This window comes from Lathyrus oleraceus, chromosome 6, assembly GCF_024323335.1.
Source record: "Lathyrus oleraceus cultivar Zhongwan6 chromosome 6, CAAS_Psat_ZW6_1.0, whole genome shotgun sequence".
NCBI lineage: Eukaryota > Viridiplantae > Streptophyta > Magnoliopsida > Fabales > Fabaceae > Lathyrus > Lathyrus oleraceus.
The window spans coordinates 362,828,088-362,855,463 of record NC_066584.1 but is presented as its reverse complement, the minus strand read 5'-3'; the positions used below and the strand labels follow the sequence as shown (position 1 = coordinate 362,855,463).

At 34.0% G+C, this 27,376-nt stretch overlaps 1 protein-coding gene and 1 long non-coding RNA gene across 2 annotated transcripts; one reads left to right on the top strand and one right to left on the bottom strand.

Moving 5' to 3' along the window:
* Positions 1-1,955: 1,955 nt before the first annotated feature.
* LOC127097166 (gamma-tubulin complex component 4 homolog) lies at positions 1,956-15,089 on the bottom strand. Its single transcript, XM_051035677.1, has 16 exons — positions 14,748-15,089; positions 14,364-14,631; positions 14,141-14,277; positions 13,655-13,753; positions 7,055-7,175; positions 6,559-6,828; positions 6,271-6,351; positions 6,096-6,179; positions 5,335-5,421; positions 5,167-5,222; positions 4,857-5,045; positions 4,200-4,428; positions 3,840-3,928; positions 3,040-3,193; positions 2,652-2,774; positions 1,956-2,568 (listed from the first exon to the last, which is right to left on the bottom strand). The coding sequence occupies exons 1-16, from the start codon at positions 14,894-14,896 to the stop codon at positions 2,500-2,502; spliced, it is 2,205 nt and encodes a 734-aa protein (XP_050891634.1). The 5' UTR covers positions 14,897-15,089; the 3' UTR covers positions 1,956-2,499.
* A 1,022-nt stretch (positions 15,090-16,111) lies between these two features.
* On the top strand, positions 16,112-17,581 carry LOC127093139 (uncharacterized). Its single transcript, XR_007792436.1, has 4 exons — positions 16,112-16,232; positions 16,311-16,569; positions 16,795-17,038; positions 17,130-17,581. It is a non-coding gene; the product is annotated as an uncharacterized LOC127093139 (long non-coding RNA).
* Positions 17,582-27,376: the final 9,795 nt, after the last annotated feature.

Genomic DNA, 27,376 nt, shown 5'->3' with positions numbered 1-27,376 from the left:
TCCGCTCAAACCGTTTCGGTTTCGACCGAAGCTTGCCTGTGTCAACCGACAGACTTTTCCATCCTTCTGTCGAGGAGCTTCCGACGGAACCCCCGGTCGAAATTGACTTTTTTCCCTTAGCCGAAATTTGCCAACTAACAGCATGATAATCGGAAAAAAAAAAATTAAAAGCTTGGTATTTAAAATTACTAAAGCATGATAATTTAAGAAACTTTTGGTTACAACAAAATTAACATAAACACTTCTAAAACAAAAAACACGCGGACATAAACACGCCTAAAACAACACAAATAACAAATAAAAAGACTTAACACTATAACATGTCTAACATATCATAACAATCAAAACAATATCATCTAATGCAGACATTACATTCCTAACATCATTGTCATTTTTAACTCGCGCACCCACATACACTGCATAATATTATTATCATCTACAATTGAGATGTATGAAACAAGTCTCTCAATATTTCTATTTCTTTCTCCATCTTTAATGTCTTCGTACCAACTATTTAAACTCCTTTCAAGATACTTGAAACTTTGAATTATCCAAAAACCCATTTTCATCATAGGCTTCGTCGGCAAATAACATAAATGCTCATTTCTTTTAACAATCATGATAGTACTAATGAAGAAAAGATAAGAAGAATATGAAAAAATATATGTTTTAAATTGTAGAAGACACCTTTATTTATACTAAAAAAAACATATAAACATAATAGATAGTTGAATTGGCGCCACCACTAAGATGTTATACACAAACGTCAATTAAATTGACGCTAACACTTGAATCATGCATGAAGTTGTCAATTCAATTGACGGCGTCACTTGTTTTTTAATTGAAGTCGTCAATTCGTTCCAATTTTTTTTATTGGAAGGTTTATTACTTTGAAAAACACATGAAAAAGATGGTTACTATAGAAATTTATTTGAAAAATTAATTATTTGCATAAAATTTTCACATAATTTTCCATTAGTAGAAATATTTTTAAGTTGCAATGTGTACATAAATCATTAATTCATAAGGATTATTTATAATTTTTTTTAGCTTTGTATACTAATTATAACTCATTATAATGTTCAATATCGCAAATACAAAAGAAATTATGCAGTATCCCGCGCATTGGACAGGTTAACATTAGTTATTCATTAGTTTTAAATATGGGTGGCAATTGGATCCATTAAGACAAAATCCATTTAATCCATCCATCAAAAAATTCATTCAATCCATCCCCTACATAAAAATTAAGTTAATGGATTGAATTAAATCCATCCATTTATAAGCATGGATTATCCAATCCATCCAACACATTTTAATGATTCAATGGATTTTTTTATTTAATTTTAAAAAAATAAATTTTTTCAAATATTAATTTTTTTTTTGAAAAAAAAAAATTGAAAATACAAAAAATCGATTTTTTCCAAAAATTTAAAAATCATTTTTTTTGAAAAATACCAAAATTTTATTTTATTTTCGAAAAATTTATTTTTTTACGAATATAAAAACATTATTTTTTTTCGAAAATAAAAATAAAATGATTTTTAAATTATTTTTTTCGAAAATACAAAAGTATATTTTTTCTGAAAAAAAACTGATATTGTTTTATTAAAAAAGAAGTGATTTTTAAAAAAAAAATTCAAAGAAAAAAATATGGATGGATGGATATCCATCCACTAAAAATATGATAATGGATGGACGGATATTCTTCCACTAAAAATATGATAATTGATGGATTGGATGAATTTTATTCTTAATGGATGGATTGGATTGAATATTTAAAAAAAAAAAATTAGTGAATTGTTAGTGAACTAATGGATTGTTTTGATCAATCTATATCCATCCAATCCATATCGATCCAATCCATCCATTTTGACACCCCTAGTTTTAAATACATGTTCAACATTAACAATTAAATATCAATAGTCTCTATAAATACAGTATAGGGACAACTCTGAATAACAATTTACAATCTGAATTAGTAAATATCAATAGTCTCTATAAATACAGCAGAGGGACAACTCTGATATACATCTTACAATCTCAGATATTTTAGAAACCCTAGTCAATGCACTACAATTTTTGAGACCAAATTGGATGTTTTCTCAGTTTTTGCAAGTATTATCGATAGTAATATTAAAAACCAACAACACTATACACACCAACACTCACTGCCTATATATATCAACAAGCAGCACCAAATTGGGAAAAACAACAACAGCCCTAAGAAGCACAAGCATAGCATCTTCCAAACTGTCCAGTGTTACAATAAAATCAATCCAAATCAACCGGAACAACAACCATATGTCACTGACATCCAAATGGCAGCTGCGGGATGGTCCAACAGCGACAGCGAATAGATAGCAACTTGATTGTCAACATTGAAACTCTCCCTCCAAACAAAAATATGACGAGGGAAAATTTACTCGACCGAAGGCCGCATGCCATATAATAACTTCACAAGTAACAAAATTTTGAACTTGTGTAGAATAAAATGTACTACTGCTGACTTAAACCAGAAAGTGTAGGACGTGGTCTGACAACATTCATTACCCCCTTCGCAGTTGACTGTAAAGGGACAAAAGAATATACAGTAAGACACAAGGATCTCAACTCAACTGTAAAATTGAGAATGTGTCAGATTGTTTTACCTCAAAGAAGGAATTCAAATTTAGCCGCAAGAGAAAACGTCTCAAAAATGGAGTCCGCTGACTTCCAGCAAGTCGGCTGCTGCGCAGTATAGTGTACAAGGAATTTGATTTCTTGTTGAATTCCTGATAACGTTGAAGTTAGAAAAAATGGAAATCATGAATAAAGAAGGAAAAAGATAAATTTAAGGGAAAGAGACCAGATTCTAAAATGTAGCGGAAACAGGAAAGGCCCGGTCAAGTGCAACAAAGAAGAAAAAAGACAATGTACTTAATAAACTGGTAAAATTTATATATCTATATGAAGATGTATGAGGAAAATAATCTATTTTTGGTGAGATTCTTATTTATATACACTATTATTTTGGTAAAACCAGAAATGCACCATCACCTCAGCTATATGATCCAGTTCAGAAGTATTTGAGAAGTTATCTTGGTTCTCAATATTCCAGCAAAATTGCAGGCAAAGCTTCATGATGCCATCCAGTATCCTTGAAACAGAACCAATGTCCAAGAAAGTTTGGGAAATCAAGGCTGATAAATACCTACAGAAAACATTAAAATTATGTAAAGAAACAAGGATGCAGTAATTAGTAATATTTAGGTCAAACAGTTACCAAAAGGAATACAAGTAAACCATTTTAACAGGCTCATAATGCATGTAGAATAACAGTTAAAACGCTCTGGCACCTGGGAATTGCTTCCAGACTCCAGAGAGAATAAAGTGCATGTAAACTCAGATTCCTATTTCTCCCCCATTAAACTGGTTAAATACTGTAGAGAGCAGTGTTGTTAATCGTGATTCGCAGAAACTAATGGTTTGTTTTAATTCTGCTACACAACAATACTCTAGCCACTATTTGCCAATATTTTGTACTAAATAGTAAATACATATTGTAGAAAAATAGCAATTTGTTCTAACTCCACCATACTATAGACCCGTTATTCAGCAACACAGGTAGAGTTGTTTTCCTTAGCAATTGTACTATGTCACAAACAGAAAACTGAAAACCAGGTTAGCTTCAACCGCAAAAGTTAGAATATCACCAAGAAGCTATATTTAATTTGGATAAATATACAAGCACTCTGATAATCATTTTATGCATGTGATAGTAGAACAGTTTAGCAAACAATACAGTAAGTCGTCGTAAAATGTGAAAAACTAAAAATACGAAATTGAGAAATTATTACTCTTGATGAAAGCCCACGAGTTCCGTGAAGTCGTGAGAATCTTGAATATGAGACTGTAGAATATTCCACTGGGACTCTATCACATCCACCTGTAAAGGAAAACATAAATTATGAATGTGAAACACTCGTCATAAAGAGATACGATACACACGCCAAAGAACTGTGATTAAGAATGCCATTCAGTGCTTCTTTTGCTCAATTCACACAAACTTAAGATGCATCCGGCGTGCATTTGCATCCAAACAAACATATCAACATCTAACTAGTGTATAGACCACACAACTACTTTAAAGCTCAAATAATATTTTTAGTAGTAATCTAATAAATTAAACATACATAGCACAAGATATGAATGACAACCTGAATATAAAATTGGAGATTTCTGATTAAGAATGCCATATGTTCTCTAACACGCCACATTGACCGAGATCTTTGATCCCTCTGCTGTGTCAATGGGCTTTTGTCTTGGTCTTTCTTTTTACTTTTGGCAAAAATACCGTGGTACTGATGCATTACTGATGCCCATAACTTCTCCAACTCCATTTGTGTTCGTTTAAGCCGCAGTAAGTATTGGAATACTTTAAGGTACCTGTTAAAAGTGTTAATTGTGAAGTAGCGCCACTGACCTTGTAAGTAGTAATTATATTATGAGTTTATTAACATATGTCACAAAATTGGTTTATCATGAAAGCAGATCTTAACTATTGGATATTGTATAAGTGGCCATGATTGAAACACGAAATCATGTGGAGAGCTCTCTTAATATTAGCCAGTTATGTCAGCTAAGATCCAATAGTCATGATTTGTTCATAGTAAAAAAGTAAATTAATGCTTCCAGAAGACATATCCCCTGTACATATATATCTCTTAAACCAACGGTCCCTTATGTGTTCAACGAGGCCGTGACACTTTCTAAGTAAAGTCTTGCCGAATAAAAAGGGATCCTAGTACATCTAAATAACTAGGAAGAGAAAATAACCCATCCTCGACAGCAGGATAATATCAGCAGTGTCTTACTTGGAGAGGACTTCTTGAGTAAAGAACAAATGCAAAGGCCAATCAACAGAATACGCGAGAGCAATACCATCCCAACCATCAACTGACATTTCTGAAAGTGAAGCACCAGAGATGCCATCTACAGCTGCAGAGGTTGCCTTTGGTAAATCTAATTGTGAAGATTTAACTGTGATTCCAAAAGATGGCATCCTAGAAGATGAAAAAGACATTTTAGGGCAAATAGCTCAAAGCAGCTCAATATGAAGCTAGCACAAGTGAGAGCTTGCATTGCATATCAAAATGAAGAACAATAGTGCACATGGATTCTAACCGCAATGACACTTTCGAGAAATATTTGTCTTCTTCACCAATAGTTTTCAATGAAGCCTGCATTGCAAGGGAATTGTATTAACCTTTTGTTGATGCGTCTAAAAAAGAACATGCTTATGTAACAAATATGTGAATGACATTAAGCCATAAATTCACAAGTTAAACAAACCAGCTGAAATGGAACCATAAGATCGGCTTCAGCAGTTGACTGACGAGGTGGCAACCGCATTAACTGTCTACTTTCCTCAAGGAAACACTATACAGAAAATCATAAGTAAACCACGGATATCAGTATAACTTCTTAGGTTTGAACTGCAGTGAGTAATTGATGCATATTCAGGGCACAGAATATTGAGTAAGAAGAAGCAAGAGCTACCCAATGTTGATATTATAGTTTAATTAAAGTTTAAACTATTAAGAAAGATCTTGAGATTAACAAATTGGATAGAAATATGGTCTTTGATAGAACATTATGAGATAAAGCTTGGTTGTTGTTGTAATGACATACGATATGACATTAGACATATCTTCACATACAAGAACTATGATAAAACTCATGACTGGTCAGTTTTCATGAATACGGTACAATTAGTTAAAAGTAATGTCATATGATATGACATTAGACATATGCGAGCATACAAGAACAGTGATAAAACCCACGACTGTTTCCAAGGGTTAAAACAACTCAAAGAGAAAACATATCACAGTAATCACTATCTCAAGGATAGTTATCATATATTCAAAGCTCTTAATCCTCTACCTCTCATCCCCCCAAAAAAAACTAAATGTTTGTTCTTCATCATTCAAACAAGTGTCAAACATAAAATATAATGAATAGTGTTTTCTTAAACACTAAACAACAGGAGCAAACACGGCACTCATAACATAAGCAAGTCCAAACTTTAGGATAGCTCATAGTTCATGCTTTACCTGGAAGAAGTCTCCTTTTGCCAAAAGAAAATAGTCTTTCAGAGCCCTCAGGTGGCCATTCAAGTCGGCACGTACAACCACAAGCTGCAGACAAGGATGGAATAGAAGTTCATGGCTTTGAACATAAATGTGCCAAAACCAATGAACATAGGAATCAAATATTCATCATAAAAACCTGCCAGAGATGACTGGCTGCAATAGCCTGAATGGAGTCCGCGGCATACTCAAATGATCTTTTATGAAATTCAGATGACTCCTGCAAGAGTTAACAGTAGTCACCTTAAGACTAATCCGAAATGTTAGGGTGAAAGAAAAGCTGACACAACACATAATTCATGAGTTAGATAGAAGTTAGAACTGAAGAAATACGCCAAAAAATGTTACCAACAATCCAACTACTTAATAAAACAGGCTTTCCGAAATCAGCATCAATATGATACAGTAAATTGGAAGGACGCAACACCTTTAGGTCAATAAGCATATTTTCAATCTTATCAGCCTCAGATTGCGGAAGCAAATCTTCTCCACCCATTCCAGTATTAATTATAGACTCCCTTTGAAAATTAAATCGCCCTGCAAATCCATGTATTTTCGGAAAGCTTTTAGGTACTTGAGGAGCGACATCATCCCGAGACAGGAAAGAAGGACTTGGATTCCTCAGAACCCTGACAGCTTTTCCAGCAAAAAGAATTGATTCTGCAACACGCATGGGTATATATTCTGGCAACATATCCTGCAAAAAATAATTAGTTGTATAAACCTGTTGTAACATTTCATTTTGAAGTGAAGGGCAAAAAAGAACTCCAGATATTAAATTGGATAAAAACTACAATTCATTAAAGAAAAAGACATGGACTTTCCCTTAAAGACAAATAAGCTACAAACATTAAGACCCAAACGTTTTTCATCATAAAGGCCATGTAACTTGTTAACAATTTGCTGATAGTAACAGGAATTACCAAAGAGATATGAAAGCCCATGTGCCAATCAGTTAACGATGCCTCAGCAGTGGATAAACGTGCCAACCTTTCAGAGATTTCTATATGAGGTGAGCTATTTTCTACAGTTCTATCTTCTTGCCTGAAAAATAAATAACAGGGTCAAGACGTCAAGTACATAATTGCAAAGCAGTTGTAAATATCAGACTTTAGAAATCAGATATAACCAATGCTACCAAACCAACCACAGTCTAAAAGAAGTGAAGAGGATAGCCTACTGACGGTCTAACCGTCAGACATTCAGAAGATGCCGACGGTCCTCAACAGCACGACGGTCTAACCGTCAGGCTTCTGAAGCTCAAATTTTTCAAAATTTTCCATTTCTATCCTCTTCTGGTCCTGCACTTAATACCTGGTCACTTGTTAATGAAAGCAAAATATAAAACGGAAAAAACATTAGAAATCGTGGGTTGCCTCCCACGCAGCGCTACGTCGGTAAGCTCGACTAGCAAATGATAATTCAGCAGCAATAAAATAAAATCCTAAATTAGAAAACGATGGAAATCCTAATTAGAAAACAAAACGAAATACTAATCTAGAAAAACAGAAAATAATTCCACCCCTACACTTAAAAAAACAAAACCAAAGTATAAATCAGCCACCATGACATTCCACATCAGGACCTAGGAATCTACGAATGGTGTAGATTTCCTGGTATCGTGAAAACTGATGTTACCCTCTAGAGAAGCAGGATGAATCACCCACACCACCTCAGACCCCGCCTGCATCTGAGTACCACCCTACTCCATCATCTGATACTTCCTCCTCCTCCTCCTCAACTGGTGTACCTCCTCTTTTGGCAAGCGCCATACAGAGATAAATACTCTCCGAACAAAACTTATCACCCTCATAACTGACATAACCACTCTCTGCCGCGATTTTAAAGACTATACTAATGTGATGGTCAAGCAGATGGATCACATGTACCAGGAAATCTACATCATTCATAGATTCCTAGGTCCTGATGTGGAACATCATGGTGGCTGATCTATACTTTGGTTTACTGCCCTTGAACATTGAGGACAATACTTTGTTTAAGTGTAGGGGAGGAATGATTTCCTATTTTTCTAGATTAGGATTTCGTTTTGTTTTCTAATTTAAGATTTCCATCGCTTTTTAATATAGGATTTCATTTTATTGCTACTGAATTATCATTTGTTAGTCGAGCTTACCGACGTTAAACGTAGCGCTGCGTGGGAGGCAACCCACGGTTTCTAATGTTTTTAATGTTACGTTTTTTCCATTTTATGTTTTGCTTTCATTAACAAGTGACTAGGTATTAAGTGCGGGACCAGAAGAGGATAGAAATGGAAAAATTCAAAAAAATTCAAAAAATTGAGCTTCAGAAGCCTGACGGTTAGACCGTCACGCTGCTGAGGACCGTCAGCCTCTTCTGCATGCCTAACGGTTAGACCGCTAGTAGGCTGACGTCCGTCAGCGACAGCAGAAACCTGCAATGAGCATATTTTGATAATTTTGACCATTTTGTTCAAACTTAATACCCATTTATACACCAAATTCGGAATTTCCACCCATTTATCACAAAAAGCATTCTCACTAATCATTAAAACCATACCATTACTACTCTCCCTCCACTTTTTCAAACTTTATCTCCTTCTTTCTTCCACCACTTTCTTCCATAAAAGCATTAGAGCTCTCACAAAAACTCCAATAACTTCCTCATTTCTCACTCAAATCACAAACCGTAAACTGTTCCAGAATGCCCATTCCACCCTCTTTCACCTCCACTTAACAAAATCCAAACTTTTCCCCCTCCTCCCGGAATCCGAATTTGGGGTATCTATCATTTTTCACATAATGATGCATCAAGACAAGTTCGAGATTAATTACTTTGACATCCAGTTCATAACCAATGATGATGGCGCTCAGCAACGACATTACGACAGACTGTTTCGACGAGCCATGCTCTCGACAAGATATTGATCAGGAACCGAGCATAACATGACAGACCTGATCGAGCAGATGGCAGGAGTGCGGGTTGGGATGGACGATTTGGTAGAGTACATGCAGCATATACTCGTGCCACACCCTCAGCGTGGTAGGGATGGATTTAGAGGCCAAGGTCGTCACTGAGCACTGCGCACAGGTTTTCTCTTTCCTTTTTCACCTTATATCGAAGCATTGGGGACAATGTTTGATTTAAGTGTGGAGGAGAAACTTTACTAGCTTTCATTTATCGCTTTCTAATTAGATTTATATTTCTGTTATTTATTTCATGTTGTTAGGATTTCATTTTAATTGTTAGTTTAATCGTTAGTTGAGTCATTGCATGTATTGTCGAGTCATTTATGCGTGATTTTCCGCGTATGATTGAATATACTAATTTCTTGAGCCATAACATAAATTTTGAAAAGACTTAGAAAGCTCGGTTCGATTCAAAAGTATATAGGTTGTGATGAGAGGAGAGGCTAGGACGACGAGACTTTGGAAAATCCGACAAAAGAGAGCTATTTGGTCCCTCACAACAATGCATAAATGCATGATATCCAAGTTTCCCTAGTTCAGAATTAAGCAGAAAAATTACTTTGTAAAAGTGTTTATTGTTTACATCGAGTGATAAGTGCACATTAGGCTAGGAATTTGGAGGATTGTTTACTGTATTCAAGTCGTTCGTATTGTAAGCTTGCCGGCATTATTTTCTTGGAATTTTTGCTCGAAATTTTTCCCGAATAAACACTCCATTGGAGCAGGTTTTTATTTTATTAGTTTTTAAGTTACTGTTTGTTTTAGAATTCTTATATGTATATTTGCGGCGACTGCTTGGAATATATATATATATATATATAATATATATATAATATATATATATATATATATATATATATTATATATATATATATATATATATATATATATATATGTGTGTGTGTGTTTTTTACAGTTCTGTTATGAGGTTAATAAACTGTATGTTGTTTGTTTCCAATATGTCCAGCTAAACCATTAGAGTCTGGAATATGAGGACCGTCGTTCCGAGGGGAGTTGGAAAAATTAATAGGGGCTATATATTAATATTAATTCGTTTTTCGGTTCTAAATTTTATTCTAAAAAGATTAAAAAGTTTTGTGCGACAGTGAAAGCACTAAGATACCGGTCAATAGCGCGACGGTGTGAGACCGGTGTCCGACCCTGAAATTTAGATTTTTAATTTCTAAAAACCGCGACAACACTTTAGTTATTAATTAGGACTTATTTATTTTCAAAACTTGTTTTGAAATTGTAACTTGTGGAGCGACAACATGACTTTTACGGTTTCGAAACATGACACGGGATGCGCGAGAGTGAATTTTGTGTATTTAAATTTATATTTCCTCCAAAAATTGTTTTTAACCTTATAATAAGCGCCTAAACTTATCTGAGTCCCAGAGGTACACTGGAAATTACATTCTGGTCTCTCTGATATTCACTAAATCAATTTGTTTTAATTTCAATTTTCAGTTTCTTCCACTCTTAGAATCGTAGCCTTAGATTTACATGGCTTCGATAGATAACGATAATGTTAATTATTGGTCCCTTGAGATTTAACATAAGTTATTAAAAATTATAAGGGTATTCATTTGGATAACTTCCGATTTTAAATGATATCAAATTAATTATATCCAATTCAGTAGCATGATTAAACAAGTATAGAATTATTTTATTAAAGGCCTTCTGATGGAACTCAGAAAATGAAGTGATAGAGCAGTAAAATTTGAATGGATTGAACGGAGGTTATTAGATTAATGGAAAGAAGGGGATGCAGTTACAAGCATGAACAAGAACAATTGCGCCTCCAGAGAATGAATTCTCATACTACAATAATAGAATAATCATGCATGCCTACTCTCTCCTCACACTATATTCCTCATGCTCTATCAACTTTTCGTGAAATTGTGTGTCATATAGCTTAACTTCTTCCAGATTCTTCTCTAGGACAGTCCCCTGTAATAAACAAAACAGCTCCTTCCAAAACAAACTAACAAATATAGGATCCCGGTCACTCACTATGGGTTGAGGAACTCCATGTAGGCGTACACCTTCCTTAGCAACCACCTCTGCCACTCTTCTTGCTGTAGATGGGTGCTTCAATGGTATTAAGTGACCATATAGTCCATTGAAATGTCATCCCGAATTCTCTCATGAATTGGAAGGAGTTGCAGCAGACACATCGGTGGTGCTGCATAGTTTTGTCGTTGCACACATCGCAAAAACAAATTCTTGCAAGGTTTTTGTTTTCGTTTTATGTATTCAATAAAGGTTACTTGCAATTCTTCGGTACGTTTGTAGAAACCCCAAATTGCCACCATTTGGAGAGGAATGGAACTCTTTCAACACCAAGGGAATACAAAAAGGACTGTGCTGAAAGAACTAATTTGCCTTGGTAAAACAGCACCCCTTGTTTCAAGCCGAATCCGAGTCGAGCAGCAGGATCTTACTGCTGTTCCAGCATAATATCCTTGAGGACAGGATCTGTCAACACCTCTTGTTGCACCTGGGACTCATGCAGCCAAATCGGGATCGATGTTAATGCTGTTAATTTCGCATCTTCAGACTTCCTAGACAATGCATCCGCTTGCCTTATTTTTCAGACGTGGTTTATACACAACCTCGAAGTTGTGGCCCAATAGTTTGGCTATCCAACTCTGCTGGTCTGCTGTAGTGATCCATGGCTGCATAAGTGGCAAAGACTTTTCTGGTCTGAGTATACCACAAATTTCCAGTCTAACAAGTAAGGATGCCAATGTTGCAGCGCTAAAACAAGAGCCGTCAATTCTTTCTCATAAGCTGGTTTGCTCAAGTTACTCTTCAACAGAGCCTTACTGAAACAAGTAATGGGTTTTTTTCTTCTGCATCAAAACTTCCCCAATTCCTTTCCCGTATGCATCACACACTTAATCTCATATGGTTGAGAAAAATGAAGTAGTGTCAACACCAGAGCTTTAGCCATTACTCTTTTTATCTGATTAGCTCTTTGAATGCTTCCATAGCTTCAGGTCCCCATTGAAACCCCTTTTTCTTGGTCAATTCGGTAAGAGGCTTTGTTATTTTTCCATACCCCACGATAAACTTTCGATTATATCCGGGTAGTCCCAAAAATTGTAGCACCCCCTTCACATTGTGAGGAACCTTCCACTCCATCGCACTCTTCACTTTGGCAGGATCTACTGCCACACCATGTTCTGTCTGACATTTTATGCCCCAAATACTCAACATGTCTAGCCCCAAAAGCACACTTCTTCAAAATACCCCATACCCGTGTATAATTCATCCAACAGCTCCTCTATCATCTGTATAGGGTATTTATCTACCACTGTAACCTTAATTAATTCTCTATAGTCAACACACATTCTCCATGACATATCCTTCTTCTTTACTAAAATAATGGGACTAGAAAAAGAACTTGTTGTTTCTAATTATACCTTGGCTCAGCATGTCTTGCACATGTTTTTCAATCTCCTCTTTGTGGTGATGGGGAAACCGACACGGTGAAACACTCACCGACCCCGCGTCTTTGTGTAACTCAATGGAGTGAGTCGTATCACGTATTGGAGGCAGCCATGCAAGATTGTCCTCTATTTCATGCAACAAGTTGAACCGGTGAATCGCCGCACCATCCATGCTCAACTTCGCCAATCTGATCTTCCCCTCTACCGACATTCATTGGACTTAAAATACAACACACGAAATCCACTCTTTAGGATCTTCATTATCGAATGACGCAACCCCGCTTTCTTCATCACCATTTTATACTGTCATTGACCCTCCGAGAATGACAGTTGTTCCACACGGTCCGATGATTATCGCTCCTTCATCTTAGCAAACTCAGTCATCATCCTCACACGAAAGTCCCCCACCATCATCTCTCGAAACTCCCTCAGCTTGTGACGCGCGGAGCCCTCCACCATTGCAAGTCTTGCTTCTATTGAATCCATTTGATTTGTCATCTTTGGTAGCATGAACATGGAATGGCTAGCACCTCTCGAGGATCCGACAAGTCGAACCAATGATGGAACTCACAGAAAATGAAGTAATAGAACAGTAAAGTATGAATGAACTGAATGGAGGTTATTTGATTAAAGGAAAGAGAAGGATGCAGTTACAAGCATGAACCAAAGCAATTGCTCTTCCAGAGAATGAATTCTTTTCCTACTACAATAATAGCAATAGTCATGCATGCCTATCCTCTGCCTTCTCCTCACACTATTCCCCATACTAACAAGTTTACCTGAAATTGTGTGCCATGTCACTAACTAACTTCTCCTTCCAGATTTGTCTTTCCCCTACGGGTGTAAACTCTCCACACAGCTGGCTAGGGCCTAACTGCAGCAATCTCATTTTCATAAGGCCCACTAATTCTATCACCTTCACAAGATTTTGAGCTCACGGATATTAAATGGAAAAATAATTCTTTTTATAATCACCAATTCACCATACTTGCTATACAAGTTATAGGACCCCGTGTCATCAGGGTACACCTATAGTTGTGACGCAATACAAGACATGCATAAAAATAAAGCCATGCATATCAACGGCATGCAAACTAAAATTTAATATTTAAATTACCTACTAATGAAAAACTCCCCCTGCCGGTCTTCAAGAATCCCATAAACCATCCATGATGCAAGCTGATTATACATGACCTGATGCCCATGCCAGAGAAGCCTAAGCTTTGGACAATAACAACCCAAAAAGAAAATAACAGTTAGCAGAAAGCATAATCCAAAAATCGATCCAAATGCCTAAGCACCCTAGAGACCAATAGAAGCATAATAAACAAATAGGTTCTTACAAGAAATTCATCATTAACACGCAAGCGAACCCAACATGACCATTTTCAATTTTTCCATTATCCATGCCTATAATTCTCTTTCTATATTAAAAACTTTGGTAGCTACTAGCATTAAAAAAAATTCATGATTAAAAACAGTAAGTACTTATTGACTAACAATCTAACTTAGCATCAAAATATATACATATCATACACTTGGAAATGACATAACAAGCATCTTAACAACGCCGAAAATATAACGCATGAAAAAAACTGCACACCTCTGTATACAAGTTTGTAATTCAGGAACTCCACAATGGCATTTTTTATGCAAAAGATTAAGAAGCTGACCACCACGAATATCACCGCGCTCAATCTCTAGGATGAGCTCATACAAAGGTGGCAAAAGGGTAAAAAACTACAAACACACAAAAGAAAACAGAATACAAAGTCAGAGTCAAACTAAACATAAAAAAAGGGAACAATGGAACATAGAAATTTAACCTTGTTAAGGCCTTGAGTAACGGTTGCCAAAATGGGCATGGTTTCAGACAACAACAATTGTTCCATATGTAGAATCGAAGACGTATAAACCGAGAGTATCTCAACAATGCCATTAGCAAGAGCTCTCCGGTAAACACTAGGCTTCTCCTTATTCTCCAAAAGCTTAGCATTTTCAGACCTTATCCAGTTTAAATTCCTAGACTTGGCTGAAAAACGCTCTAACTCTCTATAATAAAACCCTAAAGTGATTATCCTCTCAATAAGTTCCCTGAAATCAACACAATTCACTCCAAAATTGAAACCACAAGAAATTTATTAAAAAAAATTACAATGCAAACAAAACATTTTGGGGTTTTAGAAAAATAAACAAAAAATTGAACGAACCTGTCACTGGGATCGATAAAGGAAATGTCGGGAGCGAGTTTAAAAGTGCATTCGTCGGAGATTGGAGTAACGGCGGAGAGATTGTCTCTCCGGTCGATGATTAGGTCGCCGGTGTAACCCAATAACGCTAAGAGAAGCTCGTGCAACATTGTTGTGTGTTGAGAAGTAACCCTATTATCGTTTGTGGAGAAGAACGACGAAGAAATTTGAAGTGAAAGAGATTTGAATTTTGGTTGAGTTGGAAAGAGACTTCACTCTCAATTGAGAAGCGCCATTGTTTTTTTTCTTTTCTGACAACAGCTCCAAAAATACACTGGAACTGATTTTTTTTTTCTTCTTTTTGAATAAAGGTTTTTTTTAATAAAGAATTTAATAGTAATGCTATCCGTTTTCTCTTTAATAAAATTGATTCATTTCGTTTTAAAAAAAAAAGGCAAATTAGTAAAAAAAATTGCTGATGCTAATTATTACTTCGCTTATGCTAATTAATTATTAAATAAAAATTATTGAGCAACAAATTAATAAATTATTAGTTCTAATTAATTAATAGAAAATTATGGGTTAAATGGTTAATGGGTAGTTGTCGTGTTTTTAATTTTTATATTTTATTTTTAAATAATATTTTAATGTTAAAATTATTTTGATATTAGTTTTTGAAATTAAATTAGTAGGAAATTTGGATTTTAATTTTTGGGATTAAAATCAAATAGAATTAAGCATTTAAGGATTTATCCAAAAAAAATACGGAGACAAAAAATAAAATAAAATGTCAACTTAAATGGATCAAATGACTATTTGAGTCAAAATTTATTGGTACAACACCCGCTCATACCAACCAAAATTTGAAATTCTAACGCATCATAAACAACCATTCAAATTCATAAAAAAAAATAAGCACTCTTGCAAAGAAAAAAATATTTGAACTAGTAACAAACATGTGTGTATGCATGGGGTGGAATGTTAGTGGGATATAATTTATAAAAGGTTAATTGTTATTCATATTGAATAAGAAGAGATTTTATAGTGGAATACACAATTGATTAAATGAAATTTTTAAAATTGAAAATAAGTAATAGAATAATTTAAAAAGAATTTTAAAAAATGATGTTCGAGAAAAAGAAAAAAAAATGCATTGAGCTAGGAAAAAAAGTTGTCTTAAAAAAGTAAGTTGAGTTATTAAATTATTTAAACTAATGAAATTGATGTAAAGAATGTTTCTATTAATAAAATTGAATGATGAATTAAATTATAACATATTAATAAAACAAATGAAAAATTGAATGTACATAAAAATCTAATAAAAAAACGTGAAATCATCAGGATGGGTATTGATAGCAAGTTGGCCCATATCATTTCGTATATAAGGAAAATAGGGTTTTGTTTTGGAAATACAAGGAATGCGTTAAGCGCAAAAGTTGAAGGAATGCAGAGAGGTCCAAGTGTTGCAACAATGGCTGAAGAGAAAGTGAGTGGTATCTCAAACCGGTATGGGTGCATGTTCACGTATTATTAGTCGGTGTAATGGATTGAAGAAGTGTAAGCTTAACAATGTTTATTTTGCAGGTTACCGTCGAAATCGGACTAGAAGAATGACTGGATTCAAGAATAACTTGACAACATTTACCGTGAAGCTTTAGGTGTGAATGATGACGCAATCGTGAATGCGTGTTTAACAAAGAAACGTAAAGGAAAAGAACATGCAGTTGCAAAACCTGGGGTGGGTGATACAATGAAGGTTGTGAAGGAACCAGTTGGTGGTCCCAAAAAAAGTCATCGATGAAACTTCAAGGCGTGCTGAGATATCCGGAAAAAAGAATCGAAGGTAACATGTTAAGTGTTTGAATGTTATGTTAGTTGAATTGGAAGTAGAAAAAATTTGAAATTGTGTTGTTTATGTTGTTGCATGTGTGGTTGTTATGTTTGTAGTTATTTAAAAATGTTATATATGATGTTAACTACAGTGATGTATGCGTATATAATGTGTAAAACACTACATTGAGTAGTTATAAGTTTTGTAAATGAATTTATAAATGTTAATATTATGAAGGGATGGCAAGTTATCTAAAGCAGATGAGGATGAAGGGAAGAAAGTACAAAAGAGGTTGTGGGAGGCTTTCCTGGATCCTAAATTGGAGCATCATAGTAGTAGTTCTGATTTGGATGTTGAAGACTCTGATGCTGAAAAGTCTGATGATGAAGATGTGGAAGATAAAGAGGAAGATGACAGAGAGGAAACATATTACTGGGAAAAAGATATCAGTTATGGTTATAAGGCACGAAAAAATGTTATGGTAAGATAATGTAACTCATTTTATACACTTTTTGATTATGTTGATACCCATTGATATTGATATTAATTGGTAGTAATATTTACATGCACAGAATTTTCCTAGAGAGGTCACCATGAAATGTCTATTTTGGAACCAAAAAGTAATAGAGATTGTTGATGAAGAAACTAGAATGAGCTATTATGGAAAGGTCCATTGTGCAAAGCGTAACGACAAGGTGGTGAAAAAAAGATAAATTTATAGGAAGTGACTGGTACGAGTTTGCTAAAACCAAGAAGGTCGGAAGAAGTGATAAGCTTGGATTCTCCATAGATAGTTTATCTCCCGAAACAATGTATGTTTCTTTGCTGAACCATTGAAGTAATTTACAGGAGACCGTTTAAATTATATGTTAATAGTGGTGTTTTGATGAAGTTTTTTTAATGTTGTAGTAATATGTTTTGATGAAGATTATCTTTAGCAGTAGTGTTATGATAGTATGGAAGTAAAGTACTATGATAGTTTGGTATGTTTTAAAGTGTGGGATGTATGTAATGTTTTGGATATTTCAGGGATAATATAATATTTGTGTTTTAATTGTATGAATGTTTATGGTGTGTTTTTCCATATAAAACATTGTTAAGAATACTTGGAATGAGAGTTGACAAATTAAGAGATATAACGTATAAATTGAAAATAGTAACCATGACAGGTTTGAGTAGATAAGCAAGTTGGTGTAGTGATTGTTTTTGGATTGAGTAAAGAAGCAAGTTATCGTAGTGAGTGTATAGTGAATAAAATAAAAAGTATAAAAGGTTTGCATCGTGGTTGTAATGTATAACTGATTAGACAGGTGTGACAGAGTTAAAGGATAATTGTTGATGTTATAAGCATGTGAATGTGGTGTATAGTCAATCTGATGTGAAAAATTAAAATATTGGAATAGTCCATATACAAAGGTAAAATGATAACATAGATTACATTATACAAGGAAATAGGTTTTAATATATTCACATAGATAGGAAAGTAGGAGTAGAGTAATAAATGAGATGTGCTTTAGTAGATGCATAATTGATTTAAGAGAGTTTATTGTCAGGAATATATGGTTTTGTGTGTAAGGAAAGTATCATTTCAGTTGTTGCTAAATGAATGAAATTGTAGTTAACGGTACCAATCAATAATACAATACTATTTCATAAATTTATGAGGCAAAACGAAATGTAACAATGAAAGTATAACATATTTGTATAAATTAGGAAAACCATATAATGTAAAATAATCGTAGATAACACCACAAACCAACTAATAATGTAACAAATTTCATACCATTACAAACATAAAATAAGGATAACCATATAACTAAAATTAACAACGGAATGAAAGAAGTTGCAGTTGGGTAAATGTCCACATTACAAATTTAGTATTGGCCACTTCTGCAACTGTGTGGCGAATGTGGAATCTGCATGAAGGAGTAATATGAAAACTATTATCACTTCATAAGGCTTATATGACAAGTTATGAAGAAAGTTGGTTAAAAATAAACGGTAGAGTTAAAAAAGTGTTGTTATGCACCTGTTAAAGATTGTGGAAGACTTCTTTATAAAAAACATTTTACCGTGTTCTTTGACTTGAATGTGTTCGTCATGTATCAAAATCTTGATACTTTTTTTGAAGTCACTCTTGAAATTGCAACATAAGTTTTACCGTGACTAAAAACATCTCGTGGAAAATATAATCCAACCCAATCAAGTGATTGACCTTGAGATTTATTGATTGTCATTGCATATGAGATAATAACTGGGAATTGTCTTCGATTTAATTTAAAGGGTCACGAAGATTGTGAAGGAGACATATCCATATGTGGGATGTAAATGAGGTTCCCATGACCTTTACCATCTATTATCCTTGCTTCAAGTACATGGTTAGCCGTATTAGTAACAATTAAACATGTACCGTTACACAAACCCTCTGATTGATAAAAGGTTCCTCATTAGAGTTATAGGTGTTCCAATCTTCAATTTAATGTGATGTCATGGTAATCCTGATATTCTTAGAGAGCCGAGAAATTATGGAGTAACCAATTCAATGATGTCCATGTCATGTATTTCAGATCTATCAATTGAGTTGGAACTATAGTAGTCTCTTGAATCACCTTTAAAAAAATATCAATGTAATATGAAATGAGATCATTTACATGAAATAATAACATTAATGTGATACATATGAATAAGTACCTGGAATTCTTTCAAGAACATGATCATTGATGTTATCTACAATTTCAATGGTTGCAGCCAAACTAGCTCGACTTCTGAGGTAGTTGTATGATTAGTAATTATCCAAAAAACTCAGATAGGTACTGTCAACAGTAGCCTTGATTGGGTCATCAAAGCTTAATATTAAAATTGCATAAGGAATATTAATTTTTGCACATCCATCATTTGGTTCAGATATTTTTCCTTCCCCAAATTTGAGTAACCATTTTGAAAATTGTTCTATTTCAAGACATTCAATTGGGTATGTACCACTTCGAAGTCACATGTTTTTTGTCAACGTAAGTACCTCAAATTTATTCCAAATGTATGAAGCATTTAATGACCCGTGTATAATATCAGAACGGGTTCCTCTAGGTAGAACAAGAAGAATTTGCCTAAAATCACCACCAAATACAATAACCTTACCACCGAAAATGGAATCGGAATTTGAATGGTTACTCATAATATCTCTAAGTGATCTATCAACTGCCTCAAAAAAATGTTTATAAGCCATGGGTGCTTCATCCCAAATTATTAATTGTGTATGCCTTAACATTTCTGCAAGGTCATCCTTAGGTTTGATGTTGCAAAGAGAGTTGTCAAAAGTTGGAACTGGTATTTTCAAAATTGAATGTGCAGCTCTCCCACCTGGGAGAAAAAGTGCAGCAATTCCGCTTGATGCAATGGTAATGACAATTTGATGCTTTGATCTCAAATAACTTGCAAGGGTTCGCCACATAAATGTTTTTCCGGTTCCGCCATGGCCATGCAGGAAAACAAACGCCCCCCTTTTGGTTGGTGACAACATTGATGATTTTGCCAAAGATGGTGTTTTGTTCATCTACAATGACAATATAACGAAATGTTACCAATTTCATAAACAAAAAGTTCAACTAAAATCACGTACACTTTTGTAAGTTTTACATCAAATGACGAAATGTGTATGAAGTTAAACAACATGGCCAATTAAAAAAATTAAGTTCAGAAACAATTATGTAGTTATTGTTTAATGTTGCACAACAGTGCAAATAAATCAACACCGATGTAAAACTAATTAAAGTATCCATTTATCTATAATATAAAGTAACAACCTGTGAGTGATGCATACAACTTAGCAAAATTTGATTAAAGTGTAGCAACGTCATAATTTCGTTTGTCGTAAATCAAGCAATTACGAAGTTGTTCCAAAACATAACCATTTGGATATGGAATAGGACGGAAATCCTTCAAAGTACATCGATTAGCTTGCAAAATCTTTTCAATTTCAACTAAAGTCAAATTTTGTTGTTCTTCATCATTCAAACTAAGTTCTATAGTAAGAGAACATAATTTTATGCTTCATCATAAATACATCTTATATGATACATAAAATAAATACAATAATCAATACTAAAGAGTTATGTGAATATGTACCTAGATTGCAAGACAAAAGTCGTTGTTCATACAATATACCATCTGATAGTCATGTCTAAGTACTATTCCATACATGACTTGGTCTATTTATTGTATCAGACAATAACATAATGACAAATAGTTCCCTCAAAAATTGTCTTGAACCTCATTCACTTGCTTCCTCGATGGCCAAAATAAATTCTTTGTCATCCTCAAGAAACCACATTGCAAAACATGCATCTCTAAAGCTAAAATATTGTGTTCCTCCAACCTTATGTATGTCTTCGTAAGTTATTGGGCCTTTAACTACATTGAGCATCATTCTCAAATAAAATAATTCATCGGTAGTTGGTGGAACCCATATTAATCGTCTGATGGTATAACCTTTCTTCCTTGGTTTCCAACATCTACTTTTCTTGTCATAAACAAACTTTATAAAAAATTGACCATATGTAAGGGTTTTTGCCTCTTCATACTTTTCATTGGCAATTAACCATGTTGTAAACATGGATTCAATTACACTTGCTTTTTCTAGTATATTTTCCATTGTGGCATGCTCTGCAAAAAATACAGGCTTCTCTCCAATCCAATGGTAAAACATATGTTCGACTGCATGTTTTCTTGCATAAATCTTGAAAGAGAAAATTCTCCAACAATGCCTCACTTGGTGAAATGTAACGACAATCAAGATATTATTGAATTTCATCACACACAGCACCCGAAGTTGAACTTCCTCCTTTTGGTTGGACAATAGAAGCAGTTATTCTATCATAACCCTTATTAATGTATTTGAATAAGTACTTAATGGATTAACATTAATTGCGCCATTCCATGTTGATATGAGCCTAAAACTTTAACAACAATCTTGTGTTGTAAGGCATAACATGTCTGTTATCAAGAGATACTCCATTCTTGACAATTTTGTGTGTGTTAGCCCTTCTTTTATATCGAGGGAAACCTTTTTGGTCAACAATGGTTGTTTCATTGAATTTTTTGGGAAAGAATTTTGAACATTTTCTATTTTTCATGCATGCAGTGGCGGAACTGAGGGGGGACGTGGGAAGGTCACGGCCACCCCTCAACTTTTTATTTATTTTTTAATTCATATATATTAAATTACTAAAACATCCAATTTTAAATTAAAATTATTTTTTATTTTTTATTTTTCATTCAAAGTTAGGTTAAAATACAGATAAAGTAAAAAGCTCATACATTTCTTTTCTTTCTCATATGAGTTTGCTACCGGCACCGGAATCGGAACAGATTAAAGTGATCGGCATCTAATAGGTAAAAAACTTCATTCATTCTTCTTTTATAAAAAATAACAAATTAAAGTGATTGCTTGATTTGTGTTTTTGAGATTTTTAGGGTTCTTCTTTATTGATTTGTCAAAATAATCTATATGAGGTTTATTAAGCCAATTCATAACACTGTAATTTACAAATATAGTTATACACTGTAATAAGGTTTATTTAATCATTGTTGCTGCTAATTTCTAATAGTGAAGTTACTGGTATTTGAAAACGGATTAAAGTTGATTAATTAAGTTTATTAATTTTTTTCTCTTTTAATTTTTATGTTCTCTAAATTGATTTTTGGATCTGATATGATATTATAGGAAGAGTAAAGATGAATAATAGGAAAATTGATTCTTTTTTCAAAAGGAAAACATGTGAAATTGAAAGAGAAGAGAGAAATGAAGAAATTATAATCCCGACATCCGAATCTGAAATAGTTCTTGAGAATCCAACAATTGAAGAGCATCATGGTTTTGAAAATTCTTTGGAACGCGATCCTGGAAAGCGTCCTCCGATTTGGCAATATCCACCAAATCAAGTGGATGCAATACGAAGAGGTTATCTAAAATGGGGTCCATATCAAATTCATTTAGAAAACTATCCTTTGTCCGGTAATGAGGATCATCCGAGAAGGTTTCAACATACTTGGTTTAGCATATTTCCATCATGGTTAGAATATTCACCATCTGAAGATGCTGCATATTGCTTACCATGTTACCTTTTTAGCAAAAAACTAAGTCGATGTCCCGGATCACTTGTCTTTATTTCTATGGGTTTTAGAAATTGGAAGAAAGTTAGGAATGGAAAACATTGTTCCTTTCTTAAACACATAGGGAAGGATCCTTGCTCACCACACAACAATGCAATGAAAGCTTGTCAAGACTTGTTGAATCAAGATGGTCATATTAGAAATGTTATTCAAGTGCAAAGTTCAAGTCAAAGAATGAATAATCGGTTACGACTCAAGACTTCAATTGACACTGTTCGTTGGTTAACACTACAAGCTTGTGCTTTTAGGGGTCACGACGAAAGTAGCAAATCAAGAAATCAAGGTAACTTTATTGAGTTATTGAAACTTTTAGCATCCTACAATGATGAAGTTGTAAAAGTTGTGTTGGAAAATGCTCCACAAAATTGCAAGTATACTTCACATCAAATTCAAAAAGAGCTCTTGCAAATTCTTTCTAGTAGGGTGAAAAAGAGTATTCGTGAGGAAATTGGTGATTCCAAATTTTGTGTCGTTGTTGATGAAGCTCGTGATGAGTCAAAAAAGGAACAAATGGCTCTTGTATTAAGATTTGTTGATAAAGTTGGTTTAATACAAGAGAGATTTTTTGATGTGACACATGTTAAAGACACCACATCTTTAACTCTCAAGGAAGCAATATGTGATATACTTTCTCGACATAACCTTGATGTTTCTAACATTTATGGCTAAGGGTATGATGGTGCTAGCAATATGAGAGGAGAATGGAATGGTTTACAAGCCCTCTTTATGAAGGATTGTCCTTATGCATTCTATGTTCATTATTTTGCTCATCGATTGCAATTTGCATTAGTTACATCATCAAGAGAAGTCAAACCTGTTCATAAATTTTTTGAGAAGCTGATCTTTATTGTGAATGTTGTTTGTTCTTCTACAAAGCGTCATGATGAGTTACAAGTTGCCCAATTAGAAGAAATTGCTTATTTGTTAGAGATTGATGAGATTGTAACTAGTAAAGGTGCAAATCAAGTTGGTACATTGAAATGAGCTGGAGATACTCGTTGGGGATCACATTACGATTTAATTTCTAGCTTGATAAACATGTATGAAGCAACTTGTTTAGTTTTTAAAAAAATTGCAAAAGATAGAGGGAGTTATGCTACACGTGGGGATACAGATAGTTGTTACAATTACTTTAAGGCATTTGATTTTATACTTATTTTGCACTTGATGAAAGAAATCATGGGAATAACAGATATGCTTTGTCAAGCCTTACAAAAAAAATCAAGATGTAGTTAATGCTATGAACTTGGTTCGTTCAACAAAACATCTTATTCAAGGTTTGAGAGAAAATGGTTGGGATATATTGTTTACTAAAGTGGTATCTTTTTGTGAAAAGCATGGTATTGAGATTCCTGATCTTAATGATGTTCATTCAACAACAAGATTTGGACGCTCCCGTCTTGAAGAGAATCAAGTCACAATTCAACATTACTTTAAAGTTAAAATCTTTTTCACTACCATTGACAAACAGTTACAATAGTTGAATAGCAGATTCAGTGAGCAAGCAATGGATTTGTTAACTCTTTCTTGTTCTTTATCTCCTAAGGATGGATATAAAGCTTTTAGCATTGATACTATTTGTTCTTTAGTTGAAAAATATTATCCTATGGATTTTAGTGATCAAGAGAAGAAGAATTTGCAATTTCAACTCCAACATTTTCTATTTGTTGCTCGTCAAGCATCAAACTTGAATAATTTATCAACTATTCAAGAACTATGTTCATGTTTGGTTGCATATGGACAGACTGAAACTTACTTCTTGATTGATAGACTACTTCGTCTTATCATGATTCTTCCCGTTTCTACGGCCACAACTGAGAGGTCTTTTTCAGCAATGAAAATTATTAAGACTAAGTTGAGAAACAAGATGGATGAAGGGTTTCTTGGAGATAGCATGACAGTATATATTGAAAGGGAGATTAGTGCAAGCATTAGTTCAGAGTTAATTATTGACGATTTCAAGTCACTCGGAACACGTAAAGCATTACTTTAAGGTAGTTTTAAGTCATGTAATTTAAATTTTTAATAATTAACTTTGTATTTATTTTAACTTTAATTTTTTATTTAAAATACTATTTATATTTTATTTATAATCTTTATTTTACGTTAGCGGTCATCCCAAATTTTTTTATCTGGCTCCACCACTGCATGCATGGTGATGATAATCGTGACAACCCACACGGGTCATGCATCACATGTTTCTTCACCAAATTATAAAGTCTTGGATGTAAGTTGGGGTTAGGAATTTCACAGGATATGATTTTGTCGATATCATAAGGATTGAGATACTTACTTTAAGGGTGTAGGAAAATAATAATATGTGCATGTGGAAAACCTCTCTTTTGAAACTCAATTATGTATATAACTATCATGAAATGTAACAAAATATTAGTGAAGTTGTAGAAGTGAAACATTCTACATAATGCTTATAGTTATAATATGAATATAAAATAGGTGAATTGTATGCAACATGTACAACATAAGTATTAGGGATAACTTGTATAATGTATTCATATTAAAAAGAAAATAAATGATGTTGGAAACGTGAATATGGCAACATAGGAAACTCATATGCCAACACATTTCCAAGTATATGTTTGTGGGTGATATCAACCATAAATTCATTAAATTTAATTTTAAACGCCCTTGAGATAATATTTGAATGATCATGAGGTTTCAAATTGTTTGTTGTCAACTCTCTTGTGATTTTTGATTAATTCGGATTACATGTGAATGTCGAAAACAAATTAGGGAACCCCACTGAACTTGAAATAGCCATACCGTTGAAATAGAGTTGATCCATGTATCTTTTGCTGCCAACACATGTTGACGGCATAACAACTCTTTTTCCAATATTTGCATTTGTATTATGACTTGGGTTGTTCTCATATTCTTTCAGTTTATGATATTTACCAACCCTCAATTTTGATTGATTTTTTCGTAGCCAATTAAGCCTATCTGTTTCCATCATCGTGTAACCATCAACCAAAAATTGTTGAAATAGTCTCCGTGAAGAAAGAATAGTTTTTGCCTCATGTTTTTCGTTTTTACAATCTATATGAAAGCCACTCCATTATTGTTTGACGACTTCTTTTAGTTTCTATAACCCCGCCTTCGTATGCATGGAGAATATTAGCTATGTATCCATCCTCACCATATGGGAATAGTAATGGATATTGAAAAGCAAGATAGCTTGGATGAAACTCACTAATTCTTTGCAAATTTCCACCATGTTCTTGAGTGTTTATATCTCTTTTTGTACCAATATCAATGTCACCAACAATAAGGGCATCAACTTCAGAAATTGTTGGCTTGTTGTAAACCCTACCGTCAGTTTGACAGTCAATTAGTCTCAGTTTTAAGTCCTTCACGTTATGAATTTTAAGCATATCATGTGCCATCCTAAAAGATTTTGCATGGGCATTATTTTGATCCAACATTAACCTCAGGTTAGTTACAATTGTTCTGTCAATATGTTTGTTGTCCTTATATATTAACCAAAAAGAATAAAATGTCAACTACATAGTAATAATAGGATTCATGTTGCACAATGTTAGTATTCATAATAAATACATGAAACATTTCATCCGGTTTTCAATTTCATTGTCTATGTCGAATATATATGACTGTGCATACTTAGGTGGTTGACTAATCTTTGGCAGCATCGTCCCTATATTATGGCAGGTTTGTTCGTGAAGTCTCAGAGTTGGAGGACTACCTCCCTTTGTAAATTTGGTGTCAAATTTCATACTAGGAGAGGTGAAAGAGAACATCCCATCATAAGTCCTCGTGTTAGCTTGGTAATTATTTTTATAAACTATTTTAGGGTCGAAAAGGAGTTTTTGAAGTATGATGGGGGGTCATCAATCATGGGTAGTTTAACCTTTCCTCCATGATAACATCATTTAAATTCGAGGACATTACATTCCTCGATTTCTCCTTTCTTTCACCATACCACATGCAAATAAGACAATGTTGGCATTCCCAAACCGGGTCACAAATGTCAAAGAATTCTGTTGGGACATTAAATGTTAAAGATAGTAATGCAAGATATTAAACACCAACGTGTAATATATCACATGAACTACAACTAATTTAATGTTAATATGTCATATAAATAATTAAATGACTAACCTTGAAGGTGGTCCTCGACCATGTAATTGTAAGACCCCAATTTTGACCCTAAGATCCCTCATGCTATCTCATCATATGCATTAGCATTGGGATCATACCTTGGCATCCTCCTTACCCCTCTTTCATTAGGTTTGTTTTGGGAGAGATCACCAAGTACCATGTGATTGTATCATACTTGTTATTTTATTATCATTTACTAACCAAAATACCAAAAATATGTCTTTGCATTTGTCTAACTCTTTTGTAGGTAGGGCAAATGATCACCTTTGATCTATCAAGTCCACATCTAGGGTTTAAGACCCTCATTGTTAAGAGCTCAACCAAGGAATGATACACAATGGATCTAGGAATCATATATGAGTCCTCATTGATCTCTACATGTTATTTTGATCAAGAATTCTTCAAGAGTTTGGATTTGGTTTGCCTTGCAAACCCTAGTTCATCTGGGTATCTTGAGTAACTTCTTCACCAAGCTTCTTCACCAATTGATAAATCAATTCAAGGGAAACTTAAAATT